Source organism: Triticum urartu, chromosome 2, assembly GCF_003073215.2.
Source record: "Triticum urartu cultivar G1812 chromosome 2, Tu2.1, whole genome shotgun sequence".
Taxonomy (NCBI): Eukaryota; Viridiplantae; Streptophyta; class Magnoliopsida; order Poales; family Poaceae; genus Triticum; species Triticum urartu.
In genome coordinates this window covers 529,587,666-529,610,185 of record NC_053023.1, presented here as the reverse complement: position 1 = coordinate 529,610,185, position 22,520 = coordinate 529,587,666, and the positions used below count along the sequence as shown (strand labels likewise).

The 22,520-nt window shown below is 43.0% G+C and overlaps 1 protein-coding gene across 1 annotated transcript; it reads left to right on the top strand.

The window, feature by feature from the left end:
- Window positions 1-6,421: 6,421 nt before the first annotated feature.
- Window positions 6,422-22,253, top strand: LOC125537217. Its single transcript, XM_048700524.1, has 37 exons — window positions 6,422-6,619; window positions 11,471-11,579; window positions 11,663-11,737; window positions 12,790-13,078; window positions 13,244-13,314; window positions 13,443-13,564; window positions 13,641-13,720; window positions 13,802-13,889; window positions 14,115-14,268; window positions 14,364-14,418; window positions 14,501-14,543; window positions 14,673-14,750; window positions 14,931-14,991; window positions 15,127-15,233; window positions 15,315-15,319; window positions 15,479-15,566; window positions 16,015-16,102; window positions 16,199-16,253; window positions 16,335-16,416; window positions 16,502-16,579; window positions 16,723-16,764; window positions 17,129-17,251; window positions 17,356-17,400; window positions 17,509-17,562; window positions 17,638-17,715; window positions 17,802-18,008; window positions 18,105-18,178; window positions 18,264-18,461; window positions 18,547-18,630; window positions 18,704-18,856; window positions 19,200-19,322; window positions 19,437-20,262; window positions 20,378-20,499; window positions 20,574-20,609; window positions 20,729-20,812; window positions 21,173-21,267; window positions 21,673-22,253. The coding sequence occupies exons 1-36, from the start codon at window positions 6,422-6,424 to the stop codon at window positions 21,234-21,236; spliced, it is 4,239 nt and encodes a 1,412-aa protein (XP_048556481.1). The 3' UTR covers window positions 21,237-21,267; window positions 21,673-22,253.
- Window positions 22,254-22,520: the final 267 nt, after the last annotated feature.

The following is a 22,520-nucleotide window of genomic DNA, read 5'->3' as shown; positions in this document are numbered from 1 at the left end:
CCCCCCCCCCCAAGGGGGGGGGGTTCCGGTAACCCTCGGTACTCCGGTAAAATCCCGATTTCACCCGGAACGATTCCGATATCCAAATATAGGCTTCCAATATATCAATCTTTATGTCTCGACCATTTCGAGACTCCTCGTCATGTCCGTGATCACATCTAGTACTCCAAACAACCTTCGGTACATCAAAACACAACAAATCCTAATTACGATCGTCACCGAACTTTAAGCGTGCGGACCCTACGGGTTCGAGAACTATGTAGACATGACCGAGACACGTCTCCGGTCAATAACCAATAGCGGAACCTGGATGCTCATATTGGTTCCTACATATTATACGAAGATCTTTATCGGTCAGACCGCATAACAACATATGTTGTTCCCTTTGTCATCGGTATGTTACTTGCCCGAGATTCGATCGTCGGTATCTCAATACCTGGTTCAATCTCATTACCGGCAAGTCTCTTTACTCGTTCCGTAATACATCATCCTGCAACTAACTTATTAGTTGCAATGCTTGCAAGGCTTGAGTCATGTGTATTACTGAGAGGGCCCAGAGATACCTCTCCGACAATCGGAGTGACAAGTCCTAATCTCGAAATACGCCAACCCAACAAGTACCTTCGGAGACACCTGTAGAGCACCTTTATAATCACCCAGTTACGTTGTGACGTTTGGTAGCACACAAAGTGTTCCTCCGGTAAACGGGAGTTGCATAATCTCATAGTCACAGGAACATGTATAAGTTATGAAGAAAGCAATAGCAACAAACTAAACGATCAAGTGCTAAGCTAAAGGAATGGGTCAAGTCAATCACATCATTCTCCTAATGATCTGATCCCGTTAATGAAATGACAACTCATGTCTATGGTTAGGAAACATAACCATCTTTGATCAACGAGCTAGTCAAGTAGAGGCATACTAGTGACACTCTATTTGTCTATGTATTCACACATGTATTATGTTTCCGGTTAATACAATTCTAGCATGAATAATAAACATTTATCATGATATAAGGAAATAAAAAATAACTTTATTATTGCCTCTAGGGCATATTTCCTTCAATAAGATACTCCCTCCGTTCCTAAATATTTGTCTTTTTAAAGATTTCAAATGGACTACCACATACTGATGTATGTAGACATATTATAAAATAGTGTTGTACTACATCAGTGTGCCATTGCTGTTTAGCTTCTAATATTAACTTTGTGCTTTTAGGTACATATGTCATTGGTAAAGCCGTGTTTCGACCTTTTCTGCGTATGGGGTAATGAGATATCAATGAACCAGCATCAAGTGAGGAAGCAGATAAAGATTGTTAGTAAAATGGGTCCAAAGATGGCAATTAAACTATTTGTTTACACTTTATCCAAGACAACAACGAACTGCAGAATGGTAAGTAAGAACTCTGTAGCCTTCTTTTTACTGCCCATAATGAGCTGTGTTAGATGACAATGTCTGAAATCTTATTCCTTTGCAGTGGTTGCCAAAACAGTTTACTCAAGATTACCTCTGAAACTACATGTTTGGTGGGCATGCAAAGGTTAAAATATTTCTACCAGAACACGATGATTATCTAGATGTTTTCATGAAGACCGTGAAGGATGGGCGGTCGGCCATCACAAGGGGTTGGACTAGAGTCGTGCGTGCCTTCTGCATGGAGGAGGGCACAATATGGGCATTCCGCTTCACCTTGTTCAGCAACCAGAATATATTTCGCCCCTTTCTTTACCGTCTTTAATAGTACAAGTATATAGTATACAACTGTGGTTCATCATTCTTTATTTGGTTCTTATGTAATTCTTGAACATATGTACCTATGAATCGCTGCATTGGTTGTTTGAACCTGATGGATATGAATAAAGCTGTAGCATACATTCAAATTTAAATCCAAATTTGGTGCAATTTGGAAAAGCAGTAATTAAATTACGGTAAAATTACGCTCTCCAGGTTGTTACGGCCCACTCGGTTGGTAAAACACAAACGTTCGCGATATGCACCATAATCCGAGATGGTTCACGGAGAGGAAACATGTGCAAGCATGCACACAATTGTCGTTTGCAAAGCGTGTCGATGTCAGACAATATCACAAACGGTGCGGGCAAACTAAACATTCGTGTTAGTTGCCTTATCGTACACGATTCGCAATCATTAACTGTTTATGATGAAGTATGCATCGTAAACGTTGCATCACAGAATAGCGTGTGCGATAGTTGTTGTGTACGACGATGTTATGACGGTCCGGCATTTCGTAATCCTGTCCGACACTCGTACGATGATTAGCTAATCTTCTTAACGATGAACCGTTTGTGATGGGCCGCGCATCATACACGTTCTATAATAGTGAACCGTTTGTGATGGGCGCGCATCATAAACGTAGCACCACAGAATACCAACTGCAATGGCAATGTGAGCAGAAACAGGTAGGAGTAATGTAGGGGCCCTATCCCCGACGTTTTCTGGGTCATGTGGGAAGGACCTCCTATCGCCCACACTCATTTGGCGACGTTCCAAATGGCGTCGCGGAAAGGGGTTTTAAACCGTTTGTTTAGGACCGACGCGCACCAGTGTTAGTAGTAGAATGCATCGAACGATTATAAGCATATTCGATATGAGGCAATCATTCTTCCCATATTTTCTTATTATTCTTCAAAACAACCCTAAGCATAGTAGACAATGTTCTATTGACTACTTCAGTTTGTCCATCAGTTTGAGGGTGACATGTAGTACTAAAAAATAGTTTAGCCCCCAACTTAGCCCATAAACATCTCCAAAAGTGTCTAAGAAACCTAGTATCATGATCTGAAACAATTGTATTTGGCACACCATGCAAGCGATTAATTTCACGAAAGAACAAATCAGCAACATTAGCAGCATCATCGTTTTTATGACATGGTATAAATTGTGCCATTTACGAAAATTTATCCACAACAACAAATATAATATTCCTCCCCTTCTTTGTTCGAGGTAAACCTAAAACAAATTCCATAGATATACCCTACCAAGGAATACTAGGTACAGGCAAAGGCATATATAAACCATGAGGATTGAGTTGTGACTTAGGTTTTTGACATGTAGTGCAATGAGTAACAAAATGTTCAACATCCCGTCTCATCTTTGGCCAAAAGAAATATGCAGCAAGTACGTCCTCCGTCTTCTTCACGCCAAAGTGTCCCATTAATCCTTCTCAAAGAAGCCGCTGAGTGCCTAGTCCAAGGGAGGAGGCGGGGGTGGCGGGGCGAGGGAGAGGGGGGCGAGCGTGGGGTTGGCGGCGCGAGGGAGACGGGGCGAGCGTGGGGCTAGCAGCGCGAGAGAGAAGGGGAGGGGCGCGACGGGGATAACGACTAGGGTTTCAGCCAATCGGGCTCTCTCTTTCCCTTACGCGCGACCCAGCCATCCACAGGACGCCACACAAGCGCCCTCATGTGAAATCTCAAAACTGCCCTTGGCGGCCACCGAAAATTACGGCGTTGTGGCATGACCCCTGCGCCTGTGTACGGCCGCACCGGCCACACCCACACTCAAGGCCAATGACAAATAGCAGCCCACTGACAAAAGACCCCATGTGTCATCCATATATGGCATAAATTCAGAAGTAAGAAATGAGAAGCACTATTCATTGATTGTCACATCGGACTCGATCCAATGGTCCGGATCGTTTCGCGTGAAGATCTGACGACCCGGTTTCGTTTGGACAGGCAATTGGACGGCCAAGAATGCAAACGCCTTGAGAAGGCTTCATTTTAGGCTAAGATGTAACAATGGCATTTGTCGGTAGCGAATGCAAGGCAAGGCGGCATAGGAAAAGTTTTAACTTTGCTGGAACTAACATGGCGACCCCAGCTGGCAGTGACCTGCGAGGCCCCGAGTCAACACCAAGGCCCATGCGACAGCGCAAGCCCAACGCACGCGTAGCTGGGTCGGAATGGGCTTGAGCCGATCCAACAGCTCCACCAGAGTGTAGGGCATCCAGTGGATCACGGAAGGACCCGACGACGGCTACCTCCTCTATCTCATTCCCCAACTCGTGTACTCCTCTTTTCATCTGTAATCGAGAACGAGAGCCTCGAATTCCTTCATCTGTAAGATAGATCGAGTGAATCCTGTGTTGCTCCTCACATTCACCCTATTGACGACCCAATTTGCTACCTCGCTTCTGGAGCAGTCCGCACGCCGGCGACCCAGGCGCTTCCTCCGTGATTTGCCTCGACCTCGACCTCTACCTCGATGACCCGCCTCCCGCTGCGTGGCATCCGCGAGTCGACCTTCGCCTCCCACATCTCCGCCGCCTGTAGGTTTCTCTCCCTCACCTCTCTTGCTACTCCCGTTCACCCTGCTGACGATCTACGTTACCATCTACCTCACTTCTGGCGCAGTCAGCACGCCGGCGACCCCGACGCTTCCTCCCGATCTACCTCAACCTCGACCTCGACGACCTGCCTCCCGCTGCGCGGCATCCGCGGGTCGACCGTCGGCTTCCACGTCTCCGCCGCCTGTAGGTCTCTCCCTCCCCTCTCTTGATGAACTCCCGTTCACCCTGCTGACGACCTACGTTACCATGTACTTCGCTTCTGGCGCAGTCGGCACGCCGGCGACCCTGGCGCTTCCTCCGCGATCTGCCTCGACCTCGACCTCGACGACCTGCCTCCCGTTGCGCGGCATCCGCGAGTCGACTGTTAGCTTCCACATATCCGCCGCCTGTAGGTTTCTCCCTCCCCTCTCTTGCTGAACTCCCGTTCACCCTGTTGATGACCTACGTTACCATCTACCTCGCTTCTGGTGCATTCATAGCTTAGAATTCCCTTCGTGCCGACACAAGGGAGGAGGTTGCTAGCTACTTCGCACTTTGCTACGGTGAACCTCGGTTGGTGGGGGGGGCATGCATTCATATATAGCTTAGGATTCCCTTCGTGCTGACACGAGGGAGGAGGGGGGCTGCTAGCTACTTCGCATTTTGCTAGGTGAACCTCGGTTGAGGGGGGGGGGGCATGCATTCATAATATATAGCTTAGGATTCCCTTCATGCCGACACGAGGGATGAGGGGGTGGCTAGCTACTTCGCACTTTGCTATGTGAACCTCGGTCGAGGGAGAGGGGGCATGCATTCATATATAGCTTAGGATTCCCTTCGTGCTGACACGAGGGAGGAGGGGGGCTGCTAGCTACTTCGCATTTTGCTAGGTGAACCTCGGTTGAGGGGGAGGGGGCATGCATTCATAATATATAGCTTAGAATTCCCTTCGTGCCGACACGAGGGAGGAGGCTGCTAGCTACTTCGCACTTTGCTACGGTGAACCTCGGTTGGGGGGCATGCATTCATATATAGCTTAGGATTCCCTTCGTGCCGACACGAGGGAGGAGGGGGGCTGCTAGCTACTTCGCATTTTGCTAGGTGAACCTCGGTTGAGGGGGAGGGGGCATGCATTCATAATATATAGCTTAGGATTCCCTTCGTGCCGACACGAGGGATGAGGGGGGCTGCTAGCTACTTCGCACTTTGCTAGGTGAACCTCGGTCGAGGGAGAGGGGGCATGCATTCATAGCTTAGGATTCCCTTCGTGCCGACACGAGAGGGTGGGAGCAAGCAATACCGTGCGCTTTGCGAGAGAGGTGCCACATCGAAGTTGCATTTGGTATTTGAAAATCAAACCACCCTTTTGATACATAAATTTGTTGCACATGCAAGTGTGTTCGTGTTCTGACCCTCTCCCGCGTCAGTTTTCGTCAAATTTATGAACATTAGACAAGTCGGATGACACAACAAACACGGTTCACCCAAACAAACTGTGTGCCACGCCGGTGCACCTGTCATGCACACATCCGCACAGTACATTGGGCTCAATGAGGCTCCCCCTCTCAAAAATATCTGCCCACTTCGAGGGTTTTTCTGTTTCATAACACACGGTTGTTATCTCCGGACCGTGTGCAATGTTTCTTGTTCCCAATCCCACCTGCATCGAAAATATCTGCCCACCTTGAGGGTTTTTCTTTTTTGTAACACACGGTTGTTATCTCCGGACCGTGTGCGATGCACTATCATCAAAATTTTCAATAGCCCGACATTTCACTCCCGCGTTTGACTCCCGTGTAGTAAAATTTTCAGTACCCGCGTCAGTTTCTCAAACACCCCACGCCCCCTCCACACACACATACACACACCGAAACCTTCTCGGACATGCGCGCGCACACACATACACACACCCTCCCTCGCTCGAAACCCTAGCAAAGTCCCCGCCGCCACCGACGCCGCAAGGCCTCCATTGTCAACATCTGCCGGTTTGCCCGTGCAACTTACCCACCGATCTCCATACCCAGGCCGCCTTGAGTTTCTTAGATGACGCCTGCCAAACGCCCCCTTTCCCATAGATCCCCATCCCCATCCCCATCCCCCACTCCAGAGCATCACAGCCTAAGCCCAGCTATGCTTCCCGTGGAGCTCGAGGAGCGACTGGCCCAAAAGAGGTGTATAGTGGTTTCTTCGCCTGACGTCACCGAGGAAGCTGACGACCATTACTGGCGGCATGCACTCAAGCAGCAGGCTAGATGCGGGCATGTCTCGTCTGCCGGCTACGACATCGAGGTCATCGACAGCGACCTCCTGAGGCAGGCTGTGTCACAGGTTAAGTGGCCCACCCCAACCCCTCGGGTTCAGCCACCGTCGATCTCATCCATGGCCCTGCCACTGATCTCCTCTGGCTCACTGTCAACAATGTGTCATTCTACATCGCCATCAAGCCCCTTTTGTCATTTCTGAAGGACACGTTCTGCGATGCTGGCTTGGGATCTACGGCTTCCAAGTCAGACCTCATCGACGGCGACCACGAGGACGGCACCCTCTCCGACTCTTTCAAGGGGAAAGAGCCCATCTGCTCTTCCAAGAGGAAAGCGCCCGTCTGCGACATCAGGGAGGGCACCCTATAGCCCTGCTCTTCCAAGGGGAAGGAGCCCATCTGCGACAACATGGAGCACATCCAGGGTCCATGCTCTTCCCACGGGAACGAGCCCATCTGTGACAAGTGAGGAAACCCATGATTTGTTTATTTCAGTTGTTCACAATGTGATGCTCTATATGTGCAATTATTTACTGTGCAATACATTTCATCAATCCAATTTTAAACATACCGATAGGAATGCATATATTTGCTTGCTGTTAAACCTGTTATAGCTAGCATATGCCTCTTTTAAAGTTTTTTGATTATTCGGTTGTTTGTAGTTAGCATATGTTCAGTTTGAAATGCCATCTTTGGTTGTTCGTAGTATGCCTTGTTTATTCCAGTTATTCACAACGTGATGTTCTATATGTGCAAGTATGAATTGTGCAGTTCAATTTCATCAGTACCAGTTTCAACAATACCATTATGAATGACTATAGTTGGTTGCTGCATCTTGTAGTTAACACGCCTTTCCATTTTTATTTAACCATAACCAGTGTACTTAGACCGGCACAATACCAGTTTGAATGACCATGTTTGCTTGTTGTTAAATGTTAGGCTTGTTGCAGTTAGCACACATTTCCACTTGTTTTGCTTTAATAGCGTGCTTAAACCTGCACACTGAAGCTATCTTTTGGAGATTATTTTGTCTGCCATGTGTAATTTTGGTTGATGTTTCACCTGTTGTGCTTAACATGCTTCTTAATGTACCTACATAGGACCATTTTCGGAAAAACTGTTGTTTACCATTGACGTTAGTTTGATCCCATGGCTTATATCTGCTCATTGTTTAGGATATCCGTAGCTGGTACCATATAGGCCGGCGGCTGATAAGGGACTAATCGGTGAATCAGACTTTTAACTGAATATATCTGCAAGAAATTTTCCTTAGGTTACCTAGGGCCGTATGTAATATATCTGAGGCTACATAGCAACATGCACCGTACTTAATGTCTAAATATGCAATCCTAGGCTACATAGCAACAAGGATGAGTGTTACATTAATGTTCTAATGATGTCTAGATATACGTAGAAGAGCAGCAACAACAACAGCAACAACACAACCCTGTTTGGATACTCAACTTAGCTAGAGGTTAGAGTTACTTTCTAGCTCATTTACTAACCCTGAACTAACTTCATCCAAAGAGTTGTTTGGATGGCAGGTTTAGATTGACAATAAATGCACTAGGAGAACTAGCTCCAATTAGCACCTCTTGGGTTGGACACTAGTTTTTTTGGGTGGCTTATATATGCAACTAGCTCAAACTAGCCCTCATGTTTAGATATACTTTAAGGTTATTTGAGCCCGAACTAGCTCAAATTAACTGTAACCCGTGGATACAGCAGCAGATAATTTTTAAGAACGAACTAAACTCCTTCCGGCCCATAATATAAGATGTCAATCCATCTAATATGTGAGTATATTGGATGTTATAAGATAATCCCTCCGTTCCTAAATATTTGTCTTTTTAAAGATTTCAAATGGACTACCACATACAGATGTATGTAGACATATTATAAAATAGTGTTGTACTACATCATTGTGCCATTGCTGTTTAGCTTCTAATATTAACTTTGTGCTTTTAGGTACATATGTCATTGGTAAAGATCCACGTTTCGACCCTTTCTGCGTATGGGGCAATGAGATATCAATGAACCAGCATCAAGTGAGGAAGTTGATAAAGATTGTTAGTAAAATGGGTCCAAAGATGGCAATTAAACTATTTGTTTACACTTTATCCAAAACAACAACGAACTGCAGAATGGTAAGTAAGAACTCTGCAGCCTTCTTTTTACTGCCCATAATGAGCTGTGTTAGATGACAATGTCTGAAATCTTATTCCTTTGCAGTGGTTGCCAAAGCAGTTTACTTAAGATTACCTCTCAAACTACATGATTGGTGGGCATGCAAAGGTTAAAGTATTTTTACCAGAACACGATGATTATCTAGATGTTTTCATGAAGACCGTGAAGGATGGGCGGTCGACCATCACAAGGGGTTGGACTAGAGTCGTGCGTGCCTTCTGCATGGAGGAGGGCACAATATGGGCATTCCGCTTCACCTTGTTTAGCAACCAGAATATATTTCGCCCCTTCCTTTACCGTCTTTAATAGTACAAGTATGCAGTATACAACTGTGGTTCATCATTCTTTATTTGGTTCTTATGTAATTCTTGAACATATGTACCTATGAATCGCTGCATTGGTTGTTTGAACCTGATGGATATGAATAATGCTGTAGCATATATTCAAATTCAAATCCAAAATCGATACAATTTGGAAAAGCAGCAATTAAATTACGGTGAAATTATGCTCTCCAGGTTGTTACGACACACACGGTTGGTAAAACACAAACGTTTGCGATATGCACCATAATCCGAGACGGTTCACATAGAGGAAATGTGTGCAAGCATGCACACAATTGCCGTTTGCAAAGCGTGTCGATATCAGACAATATCACAAACGGTGTGGGCAAACTAAATGTTTGTGTTAGTTGCCTTATCGTACATGATTCGCAACCATTAACTATTTATGATGAAGTATGCATCATAAATGTTGCATTACAGAATAGCGTGTTCGATAGTAGTTGTGTATGACGATGTTACGACGGTCCGACGTTTCGTAATCCTGTCCGACACTCGTACGATGATTAGCTAATCTTCTTAACGGTGAATCGTTTGTGATGGGCCGTGCATCATACACGTTCTATAATAGTGAACCGTTTGTGATGGGCCGCGCATCATAAATGTAGCACCATGGAATACCGACTGCGATGGCAATGCGAGCAGAAACGAGTAGGAGTACTGTAGGGGCCTTATCCCCGACGATTTCTGGGTCGTGTGGGAAGGACCCCCTATCGCCTACACTCATTTGGCGACGTTCCAAATGCCATCGCGGAAAGGGGCTTTAAACACCGTTTGTTTAGAACCGACGCGCACCAGTGTTAGTAGTAGAATGCATCGAACGATTATAAGCAAATTCGATATGAGGCAATCATTCTTCCCATATTTTTCTTATTATTCTTCAGAACAACCCTAAGCATAGTAGACAATGTTCTATTGACTACTTTAGTTTGTCCATCAGTTTGAGGGTGACATGTAGTATTAAAAAGCAGTTTAGTCCCCAACTTAGCCCATAAACATCTCCAAAAGTGTCTAAGAAACCTAGTATCATGATCTGAAACAATTGTATTTGGCACACCATGCAAGCGAATAATTTCACGAAAGAACAAATCAGCAACATCATCGTTTTTATGACATGGTATAAATTGTGCCATTTTCGAAAATTTATCCACAACAACAAATATAATATCCCTCCCCTTCTTTGTTCGAGGTAAACCTAAAACAAATTCCGTAGATATACCCTACCAAGGAACACTAGGTACAGGCAAAGACATATATAAACCATGAGGATTGAGTCGTGACTTAGGTTTTTGACATGTAGTGCAACGGGCAACAAAACGTTCAACATCCCGTCTCATCTTTGGCCAAAAGAAATGTGCAGCAAGTACGTCCTCCGTCAAAGAAGCCGCTGAGTGCCTAGTCCAAGGGAGGAGGTGGGGGTGGCGGGGCGAGCGCGGGGTTGGCGGCGCGAGGGAGACGGGGCGAGCGCGGGGCTAGCGGCGCGAGAGCGAAGGGGAGGGGCGCGACAGGGATAACTGCTAGGGTTTCACCCAATCGGGCTCTCTCTTTCCCTTACGCATGACCCGGCCATCCATAGGACGCCACACAAGCGCCCTCATGTGAAATCTCGAAACTACCCTCGGCGGCCATCGAAAATTACGGCGCGGTGGCATGACCCCTGCGCGTGTGTACAGCCGCACCGGCCACACCCACACTCAAGGCCAATGACAAATAGCAGCCCACGGACAAAAGACCCCATGTGTCATCCATATATGGCATAAATTCGGAAGTAAGAAATGAGAAGCACTATTCATTGATTGTCACATCGGACTCGATCCAACGGTCCGGATCGTTTCGTCTGAAGATCCGACAACCCCGATTCGTTTGGACAAGCAATTGGACGACCAAGAACGCAAACGCCCTGAGAAGGCTTCATTTTAGGCTAAGATGTAACAATGGGATTTGTCGGTAGCGAATGCAAGGCAAGGCGGCATAGGAAAAGTTTTAACTTTTTTTTTGAGTCTAAACACACTTTATTATTCGAATAAGTTCATAGGGATACAATGAATGTCTGGTGGGTTTATAAGCCACAAATGGCGCCCAAGATCCAGACCGAAAGCGTGCTTAGCGAGACTATGCGCCTCAATATTGGTGGATCTACCTTCGAAGATGAAGGTACATTGATGAAAGTCTCTTGATGTTTCACTAATCTCTTTGACGATGCTAGCATACGTCCCTCCCGTAGCATTCTTGATGTCGTCTGCTACTCCCTGGCAGTCAGTAGCCACAATGAAATCGGACAGGGCCAAGTCTGAAGCTAGTGCTAGCGCCTCCCGGCAAGCCAGTGCTTCGAGAGTTGCGGGCTCCGTGACCCCCTGTATTTTGATTGCTGATGCACCCAAAAACTGGCCATAGGAGTCTCTGCAGATTGCGCTGAACGAGCCATGCAGGTTGTCTCTCGAGACCGCTCCATCAACTCTTATCTTCGCGAACCCCGGCGGTGGAGAGATCCACCTCTGCCTTGGTTGTACAACATTCGGAGCTGAATGCGGAGCACTCTTCTTCGGTTTGCAGTCCTCCAACGCTCTGATGTATCTCATGATGAAGTTATGCGTGCTCAGAGGACTTTGGAAGATGTTTTCATGGAGTGCCTGCCGACGAGCATACCAGAGAGCCCACATGGTAACTGCTACTTGGGTGAATTCAATAGAAGACAGTGTGTCCAAAAGGGAGAACAGCCAACGTCTTGCATCCGGCTCATGGGTGCTGTTTATAGCTTCAACCAAGTCATGATCTTGCAACGCCCATACACATCGAGCAACTGTGCAATGGAGCAAAGAGTGTTGCCATGAGTCTTCAGAGCCGCACAAACCACATCTCGTAGTGGTTGACATGTTCCGATGGTGAAGGACATCAGCTGTGGGGACCGACTGTTGTGCTAGCCACCATAGGAAGATTTTAACTTTTGATGGTACATCCACTTTCCACAGTCTCTCCCAGGACTTGGTTTCTCTGGCAGTATCTGACGAGTGGCCTCTCCCCTCAAGCCAGGCTTCTCTCCTCATCTTTGTTTCAACAAGCATACGGTAAGCCGAACGGACTGTGAATGCGCCGTTCTTCTCATGTACCCATGACCAAAAATCCTCTATATGCCTCATACACAAAGGTATCGACATAATTGCTTGTGCATCGGTGGGCAAGAAGATCTGCGAAACTGTAGCTCGGTCCCATTCTGCGCTAGGCAGGATAAGATCACTAACCCATTGAGGTGGATTAGCAGTCAGACTAGCAATAGGTCGCATATTTGCTGGTCTCGGGATCCAGTTCTGATCCCATATGTGTGTCGTGAGTCCATCACCAATGCGTTTTATGATGCCCTGCTTAAGAACTTTGCCGGAACTAACATGGCAACCCCAGCTGGCAGTGACCTGCAAGGCCTCGAGTCAACACCAAGGCCCGTGCGACAGCGCAAGCCCAACCCACGCGTAGCTGGGCCGGAATGGGCTTCAGCCGATCCAGCAGCTCCACCAGAGTATAGGGCATCCAGTGGATCACGGAAGGACCCGGCGGCGGCTACCTCCTCTCTCTCATTCCCCAACTCGTGTACTCCTCTGTTCATCTGTAATCGAGAACGAGAGCCTCGAATTCCTTCGTCTGTAAGATAGATCGAGTGAATCCTGTGTTGCTCCTCACATTCACCCTGTCGACGACCCAATTTGCTACCTCGCGAGCAGTCCGCACGCCGGCGACCCGGGCGCTTCCTCCGCGATTTGCCTCGACCTCGACCTCTACCTCGACGACCCGCCTCCCGCTGTGCGGCATCCGCGAGTCGACCTTCGCCTTCCACGTCTCCGCCGCCTGTAGGTTTCTCTCCCTCACCTCTCTTGCTACTCCCGTTCACCCTGCTGACGACCTACGTTACCATCTACCTCGCTTCTGGCGCAGTCGGCACGCCGGCGACCCCGGCGCTTCCTCCGCGATCTGCCTCGACCTCGACCTCTACGACCTGCCTCCCGCTGATCGGTTTCAGCTCGTTGACCCCTCTCCTATCTGCACTTTCTGACTGGTAAGACCCAATGATTCGTCCTAATCCCTCCTTCCCAAGTTGTTATCATGATTCACGTTGCGTATGTGCCGTGTATTAGCCAATTAACTGAGGATAAATTCGTGTTTGTTATTTCTACACAGCTGTTCCCCGCCCGCCCGCCATGGATTATACAACCAGGGTCATTGCTTTCCATGGACTGTTTCACACTATTGTCTGTCAGACAGACAATACCCCATGCCCACTTTTAGCTTTATGTTAGTACTAGTTTATCACCTGGGCATTCTTCTACATTTAAATGATTAATATTACTTTGAATTAAGAATGTGATTGTCTTCACAGGTAATTCATTAATTCTATTGGGCGAGCTCAACTTAAATTTAAGGCAAGGTGTCTGTACTATATCAGAGAAGAAACTTATTGAGCGTGTCTCTGATTATTATATGACTAAGGCCACTCACAAGGTTTGTTTTCAATCTCGTGCAGTCGAATAGTTTTGTGCTTCGTGGTTGGGCTGTTAATGTGTAATGCAATTCACAGGTGTCGAAAATTAGGAAAACTACAAATAAGTCCGTCAAACGCTTGGCACAACCCATTCAATGTAAAATGATGCTCACAAGGTATTCAGTTGGTCAGTTGCTAATTTGTTCCTTTTATGTGGATTTGTTCATTTGTGTTCTAATATCATGTTGATGCTGTAGTGTTGAGCATATGGAGAACAGCGGAGAACTCAAATTATTTGAGCAATTGGGTATTAAAGTTTATCATGCCAATGTTGTTGATCCCAAGGTAAATATTAAGTGTGAACTGATTTTGTTTTTGCTATGTGACCAAGAGTATTTGTTGCTACTTCTATGCTTGCTTCATAACAAAATTTTATTGCTTTATTTCATTTAATTTGTTGATTGCTGATATTGGAGCATGATGATTAATTGTACTGATTATGTGATTACCTTCTCTCGCTCACGTTTTTACTAGAACCTTGTGATTTATTTAATTTACGTTGATGTCTAGGAAGAAGAACTGGTTAGAGCCGTAGGGACAAATACATTTGACACCCTTTTGGCTGGTCTTGCTGCACATAAAGCTAAGACAGATGTGCAGAGTCATTCTCCCGGTTCTTCACAGGTGGATGAGAGTGCATCATCGCATTTGGAGGCAGTCGATTGTGAGCATTTTTAGTCTGGTTATTCGTATTATGGATTTGTAAATCGTTTTAGCTAATGATGTTCACTGCAGTGTTTCTAAACAATTGCATTGCAGGGGAATTGATTGATGACTTCCTTAGCAAGAACCACACTCAGTTAACAGCATATGGGTATGGATTGATGCTTTGTTTATGTTAATATGTCTCTATTCATGTTACTGATTAATATGTGGCTGTTGTTTTGAGATGACAGTATTCAGTCTATAAAACAACAGATGATAGATAAGAATGAAACCGTATGTGCTTTGTTCTGGAAGAATCACTTTCACGTGATGTTGCAGGTGGTTTCTTTTTTATTATGTTACTTTCTGGATATGTACTTTAATAAATTTGTATGTTTTATAACTTCCTGCTTTCTTATGCAGCTACATGGAACTTTACTTCTGTTACAAAATACTTCAGATCAGGTTGAAAATCCTATTGCATGGCAGCATATCAATGATGTATGTTATGCTATTTATTTCGACTTTGTTTTCTTTCCCAAGTTACAGTTCTTACTGTTTGAATGCCCTTACTGAAAACCTGTTTAACAATCATATATTTCCTCATTTTTAAGTCATCAATGTCATTTGATGCTTGCATGGGCAAATTAAATTGACTACTGAATTCACTTTTTCACAAAGGTTTTGGACAGCTCATGGACACAAGGGAATGACTATGTTGCAAAATCTGTGTATTTTAGAGGTTGCCGGACATTCATTATTTATCCTAATATGAATGGCTCATCCGCACTGGTAGCACTATGTAAGTGTGTCTCAATTGTGATTCAAATTTAGCTCCTGTTGAAGGGCTACTTTTAGTCAATCTTGTGTTCTGCAGGCAATGCCATCCTTCTAAGAGGTGATGTGGACCTGAGTAAAATACTTGATTGTAACTTGAGTCTAAATCTTGCCCAACTTCATCAAGTTGTTTTCGGGGCCAAAAAGGTTTAATCGAATCATTTCTACTTCTGTACATTGTCTTGAGTATATGATGTTAATTTGTTAATGAGCTGTTTTAATTTACAGACTGTGTCCTATACCATGACGCCAGAACAATGGCTTGTAGCAGTAGGATGCCTTCATCAACATGTCGATGTTAAAATCAACTTCTAAAAGTTAGTTTGCTTATCTGTAGTTTCTTACTTCACGCGGTTCATATTCTGATAACCTCTTGTGTGGTAATATTGCAGCATCTACAACATAAAAATCACGAAAGACCTTCAGATTTTTGAGGGCCTTGGCTTTCGTTTATGTCATGGTTTCATCGCTGACCCGGAGGTATGCACTTAATACATATGGAATGAGTCGTTGTTCTAGCTACTGTTCCTTGACCTTTTCTAGTCTTCGGAATTAGATTCAACCTTCTTTCTATGATTTTACATCGTTGTTGCTGTATGATATTTCTCATTTCGCCTTTTTTGACACATGTCCTTAGGTGGGTATTTGTTTAAGCACTCTGTGAGTAAACCTTGCTTAGGAGTTCGGCCAATTTCGCCTTTTTTGACACGTCACTTTCTATATATCTCTATACATTACAAGCTGTTGTAGCTTTGCACACTAAACCTTCTAGCCACATAATTGTGTACATGAGGAAGAAAGAACTTTCAACATGCTCTACTTCTGAAGCCAGATCAATGATTTGTATACTCAGTACCACTTTAGACATTTGTTACTAACAAATACTTTTAGCCTATGATTTACTATTTATGTTTGTTTAAATGTTTAGGATCTCAATCTTTGCAATGCAATTGGAGAAAGGTATTATGATTGTACAACTGAGAGCCCAACTTCTCATTTGAAGGCTGACGATCATGGTGAGAACCTTGTTTCTTCATTATTCAAAATTCTTTGTATATGTGTTGATTCCTTAGATTGTGACAAGGGTAATTCATTTTATTGTTCATTTGCAGGAAAGTTACTTGATAAGTTCCTAAAAGATCATGATACTGAACTAACACCATATGGGTACAACATATCTACACTATGTTTACACATGTTTTTCTCTCCACAGTAAACTTAATTTGTTCTTTTTTTTCAACCTGTCAGTTTGCGAAATTTACAAGAGGAATTGTCGGAAACAGATATCTGTGTTATATTCTGGAACAAACAGTTTCATACAGCTATCAAGGTTTCATACTTTGTTAGGTTATTGTCTCAGATTTTACTTAATAACCTTCCTGATATTTTATGTCCTCTATCCTTCTTTCGTGCAGTGCAATAACCGCATCTTTGTTTTGAATCCAAGTTTGAGGTCATTTGATGAACAGAAAATATGGAGAAGTTTAGACACTGTAATTTCATCGTCATATCTCTTATATCACTACCACTGTTCATATTGATTAGGTGTACTAATTTTTGTGACTAGTGAACTACTTGTCACTTGATTGTTTTTCTTTGAGCATCTGATTATACTTCTCACTCGTTCATTTTTTAGGTGGATGGTGCTGGAGCAACTTTGGCCAGTCTTCCTGACCCTGTAAGTGCATCATAAATGAGATATAATGCTAACTGATAATAATTATCTGGAAGAAGCTAATACAAATCTTAGTAGGTTCGAGTGCTCATATTGACTTTCTACACAATACGTTTTCACTATATTGTGTAAGAACAAACTACTACTATTGATTAGGTGTAGTAATAGTAGTGAGTAGTTGAGTATGTTCTATTACTAGTAGTACTTGTCAATGGATTTTTTGTTGGCTCAGCTACACACTATTATATTGTGTTAGAACACAAATGCTACCAACCAGCAGGCCTGTATCTAGAAATTTAGTGGATTAACTCTTTGTTTGTTTGAGTGCTCGTAAAGATTTTCACTATTTTCTTGATTAATCCTGCAGATCTCTGGAAAATCAGGCGAATTTATATGCATCAATTCAGATTGTTTATTGGCATTTACGTCATCATTTAATCTTCAACGGCATAATTATGTTAATCATACAAGTTCTAGCAGCACAGAATTGGTCTGTCTTTTTTCCTTTTCTTTCCCATCTAGTTATTGTTTTTATATATTTATTCGTGTGTCAAACTGCGCACAATTAACCCCCGTTTTGCCAATGTTCTGCAGGACATTTTGCAACACAGAAGTGAATATAGTAATTTTTGGGATAGTGTAAGTTATTCTGAACAAATTTTTTATGCTTGTTTTCATAGTTTGCTCACACATTGTAAATTAGTTTTAGATATAATAACTCTTTTATTCCTTTTTTATGCTGTTCAGCTCTCATCTAAAGAGTCTGCCGAGATATTGTCTCTAGAGGATATGCAATTTAAGGTATTTTACTCAACATGATCATTACTTACACGCCATTTTGTAAGAAAATTATCTGAAATTGAAATATATTTTCAGAATCTTGAGGGAAAACTCATTGTGCGAATACTAGAACAGCGATCTTCTCAAAAGGACGGAGTTGCTATGATGTTGTTCGTATGTTATTTTGCATAACCTCTATACCATGTTCTGTAAGTATGAAATCAGTAAAGAGTTTTTATTCCTTTTTTGTGTTCTTATAGGACATTAGGCGTCGTTCCATGGAAGGAGAAAAGATAACGTCAGAAGTTCTGTTTGCTGTTCTCGATGGCGCCAGCGAGAAAACTTTGTTACGCTCTGATATTCGTAATTGCAAAGAGGGAGGAATATGGGACGTCAGTCCGAGTGACATCATAACTGACATGAAGTCATTGCTTGCGTGTTACAGCTACTTGCTTGAGAAGGCATTGGTAAGTTTGTACTATATTATGCAAGAGATGATGTATTTTCACAATATGGTTTCAACATTGGACATACACAAGCTTACATTATATAAATAATAACAGATGAACAAATGGTTACAATACAAGGCTGCACTAGCATATAAAGTTGGGGAAGATCTTATTGCCGCGGAGAAAAGGTATCACTAACACCATTAATGCATTACTGAGATAAAAATTACTGTTTATTATCATTATGTAACTTAGAAGTAAAATATCCAGTAGGGGAAAGAAGGTCAACGACCAAAACAGTCAGGGAGAGCTGGGTATTTCTGCTCATTCTACCGAAGATCATAGTTCTAATTCTACTGACCAACATGATAGCCCACCTTTAGAAGGCACCAAAGGTCATAGTTCTAATTCTACTGGCCAACATGATGATCCACCTTTAGAAGGCACTGGAGACGGTACAAAAGATGACAGGTATTATCGATTAATATCATTGAGTCTGTTATTGCTATTAAGTTATTATGATGTCAATTTCTAACTTTGGAGCGGAAACTTCTAGGGTTCAAAGTAGCCAATCCTTAAAACATACTGAAGACGACAGCATTGGCAATCTGTATGATTTGATTCTTGAATTCCTTAGGAGGTACTGCTTATTCATTTTCCTTCTGACTCGTCTGCTGTTCGAACAAGTGTTTATGTTTCATATGTTTACGCAGCTTTAGGAACAACGACCCCAAAAAGTTCTACAGAGGCGAAATTGAAACGATTAAGTATATGGGCAATTTGGATATACACATTCATTTTCCGCACATGAAAGAGTATTCTGTAGAACTTGCTGCATATATTATTGATCATCATGACAGTGACGGGTATGTTTGAAAGTTACATAGATCCATCCTAATGTTATATGTTTTGCGTACTTGTTGTTGATACATGTCTTGTCATATTTAACATTTGTATCTCATACTAGTTATATCTTGCTGAACAATCTACTATCATCCTTATCTAGTAGTTTCAAGTTTGTTTGGCCTGGTCTCTGCATCAATTATAAGTTATTTTCTCCACTAAACCTGCCTAAACTGCTTAGTAAATGTCAATTGTTTGTAGATTAATACACACCTACCTTAAATTACCTCATTTTACTATCTTTGGACGAGCACCTCATCAGTTACTGATTGTCTCTGTTCTAACCTTATTTATATCTTATTTTAGGGTTAAAGCTGATATATCACGTGCTGCTGCTCAATACCTTGTTGAACATAACATTGGAAAACCTGAGGAAGAGATACGTGAGGGTATAAAAGTGATAATGGTGGATCTGCCCTCACCAACCAGGTCAGTTTTTAATAATGCCCCAAATAAGAAAACATTATTTGTTTGATATTAAAATTTTCTTACAACCAAGTAACCAACAAAAATTGACAATCGTCTTTCTTTTCTCAAATGCAGTAACATGTCCTTTAAGAAATATGCTAGGCTAAACAAGTTGATAAGGCCTTTTAAACTTCCGAAGAAGTTTCGTCGACTTTTTTCACTTACATGGAAAGGAAGATTGTACTTGATGACATATGCTGGAAGAAGAGCTGCTCGTGGCCTAATGAACTGCATCATTAAGAAGCACAAGGAAAAACTTTGTTGGAGAGGTGAATGGAAATTGTCTGACATGCGCATCGAAGATGGATTGTTTGTTATTGACACAGAAGCATTGTATGTTGCGGATGTCGAGGGTATGGCTTGGGATTATAAGAAGTACATTGAGCTTCTGAATCCTTTCTATGTCACAGTTGAACAATCCTCCTCCTCTGGGTCAAAGAAAAAACAATCCTCTTCCTCTGGGTCAAAGAAAAAACAATCCTCCTCCTCCTCGTCAAAAGAAAAACAATCCTCCAATAGTCCACCATATTGGGAAATTCTTCAAACTGACACCATGGCGATGCCAGATCCGTTCAAGGACCCAAAGGCATTTGACAGATTTCAGAAGTACATGTCTGCACACTTTGCATTCATGCCACCAGTTAGTATATTTCAGTTTCTTTGTCTGCTATTTAGCATTTGTGATGGACTGCGGCCAAACAGCGATCAACAATATGGACCGTTGAACGTTAAGCCGAAGGGTGTTGAAAATTGGACACCCAAGGCTATAGGAGTATTTCTGTTTAATGACGTCTTGTTCTATTCGAAGAATGGTGTCATTGTCAATGCGTATAGTAATATGTACTGGTATATGCTAAAGTTTGTTAGACATTTCCCTTCACATATTCTAAGTCTGACAAAGGTATTTCTCAAGGCCTTAACATATATTCTGTTTTAGCTAGTTTTGTTCAATTGGTGTATAGAAATGATTTGTGATATTGTCTGCATGTTCTGAATTTTGTTTTGTTCTTGTGAAGAACACTGAAGGCCAAGACGTCCAAGATATGATCTTAATACATTTAATGCTAGCCTGTCGTCTTGATCGTAATTTGGCATCACTAATTCGACACATTGTTAATCAAACAAACATGGATGGACTGTAAGTATTTGTGTTTCTTGTTTTATCTTATAGCATATTGTTCTTCTTAGTTAATGTATTATATGTCATTGTAGATTTTTACGTGCATGGCAAGCGCTCTTAGCTTCAGAGTGAGTTTCCTAAATATTATATTGCATATTTTAATTACGCTTTTTGCTCTACATGTAATGATGGGATCATTTTAATTTTTATTTCTTGTATCATGTACGAAAAATATATAAATGTGAAGTGATAAAATCGAGGAGGATTTCTTAGAAGATCAAGTATCTGAATCTGAGGATGAAGAAAGTGACACTGATGTTGAAGAGACAAGGTAACAGTCTGGAAAACAAGAACTGTGATTAGATGATTTAATATATTTTGTTCATCTTGCTATGATACTCCCTCCGGCCGGAAATACTTGTCATCAAAATGGATGAAAATGGATGTATCTAGAACTAAAATACATCTAGATACACCCATTTCAATGACAAGTATTTCCGGACGGAGGGAGTACTACATAGATAATAAGCATCTGGTGCAAAAGTTCTGGGTTTTAATTTGTATTTAACATATATATAATCAGATATGTACTGTGATATGTGATATTGAAATCCTTAGAATAATTATTGTGGAAGTATTCATGATTGTGACTTTAAAGCTCCAAGCATGAACAATATATATAATTGTACAGGGATGAAATCGAGGATGAAGATATTGCAGATCTTGAACTGTTCAAATCTGAGGATGAAGAGTGACAAGGAATGCTATACTGGGAAGAGACAGAAGGTAATATATAAATGCACCCTAAACGCCTCAGCCCTGATCGTGTCGAGTAGGCTAATGCTACAGGGCTGTGCTCTGTTGATGATTATGTCTTGAGCTATGAGCATAATCAGTGACTGGGTTCCTCCTCTCGCGGGGTTGGCGGTGGCATGGACTGTCTGCTGCCACCAATCCACAAAAGTCTGCCCAGCAGATTGGGGGGGGTCTTGGAAATGTGGTGATTATGGCTCTCGAATGTACATTCGTTTGTTTTGCCAAATGTGTCTTTTCAGTTCTGAAACTCCCACCATGCAACTTTGGTTTTCAGTCGATGTCGCAACTTTAATTAACTAACTTCTACCATTCCTTTTCCCATATAATGCCTCTACTATGACTACTTACAATATTTTGCCTGTTTGATTTTCACAGGCTTGAAACCATCTCGAGATGCATGCTCTGCAGGCAACACTTCAGCTCTGCGGGCAAGGGCTGTGGAAATTCACCACGATTTGTAGATGCATGCCCTGCTGAACCTTGTTTTTGTTCAGCTTGATGATCATGCTTATGGATAAGACCGAACTAGCCCATGTAGCTATGCATGAGTTCATCCCTCTGTTTTCTCCTAGGGCGTTAGATAGAAGCAGCATTTGAGGGTTTTCTATGGGAGTCGGCTGTTTTTTTTTTAGTCTTGGGCGAATTTGTTTGCCCCCTCTTCTCTGGGTTCTCCGGTGGCCGCACAAGCACAAGAGTGCTCCTGTAAGCAACTACTTTTACCGAGAGCCCCGACTCATGGATCTACCATACCACATCAGTTGTCCGTACAGCAGGAGCGGGATGGGCGTTGTACATCCTTAGGATGTGGTTTGCGGAGCACGTCCGTGGCACACGAATGAAGTGGGTCGTGTGGCCCTTATAACAAAAGAACTTGGAGCACTGCTTGCTAATAGTAGATGTTTGGAAGTCAGTTTTTTTTAGAAATGTTCTGCTGTAATTCATTCTTCAAGTGCCTCTATATAGTATTAAACCGTAAGTGGTGGTACATCGAGCATCTCGCGTCCCGCACGGGCGCTTAAAAAGTCGGAAGAAAACCATGGACGACTGTCCGCGTCCCGCACGAAGAAAATCACTCACCCATAACCCCCAAGGTCAAGCAGCACATCAAGGCCTTGTACAATCCTTTCTATAGGAGAGATGCCTAATTAAGCGTATGTCTTATACACATAAGCACCGGTTCTAAATGAAAGTCTGGTTTATTTCTTCAAGCATCTTGCATTGTA

Coding starts and splice junctions, on each gene's coding strand:
- LOC125537217 (XM_048700524.1), top strand. CDS start 6,422: ATGCTTCCCGTGGAGCTCGAGGAGCGACTGGCCCAAAAGAGGTGTATA. Junction 14,544..14,672: donor TGATAGATAAGAATGAAACC/GTATGTGCTTTG, acceptor TTTCTTATGCAG/CTACATGGAACTTTACTTCT. Junction 16,254..16,334: donor ACTGAACTAACACCATATGG/GTACAACATATC, acceptor TCAACCTGTCAG/TTTGCGAAATTTACAAGAGG.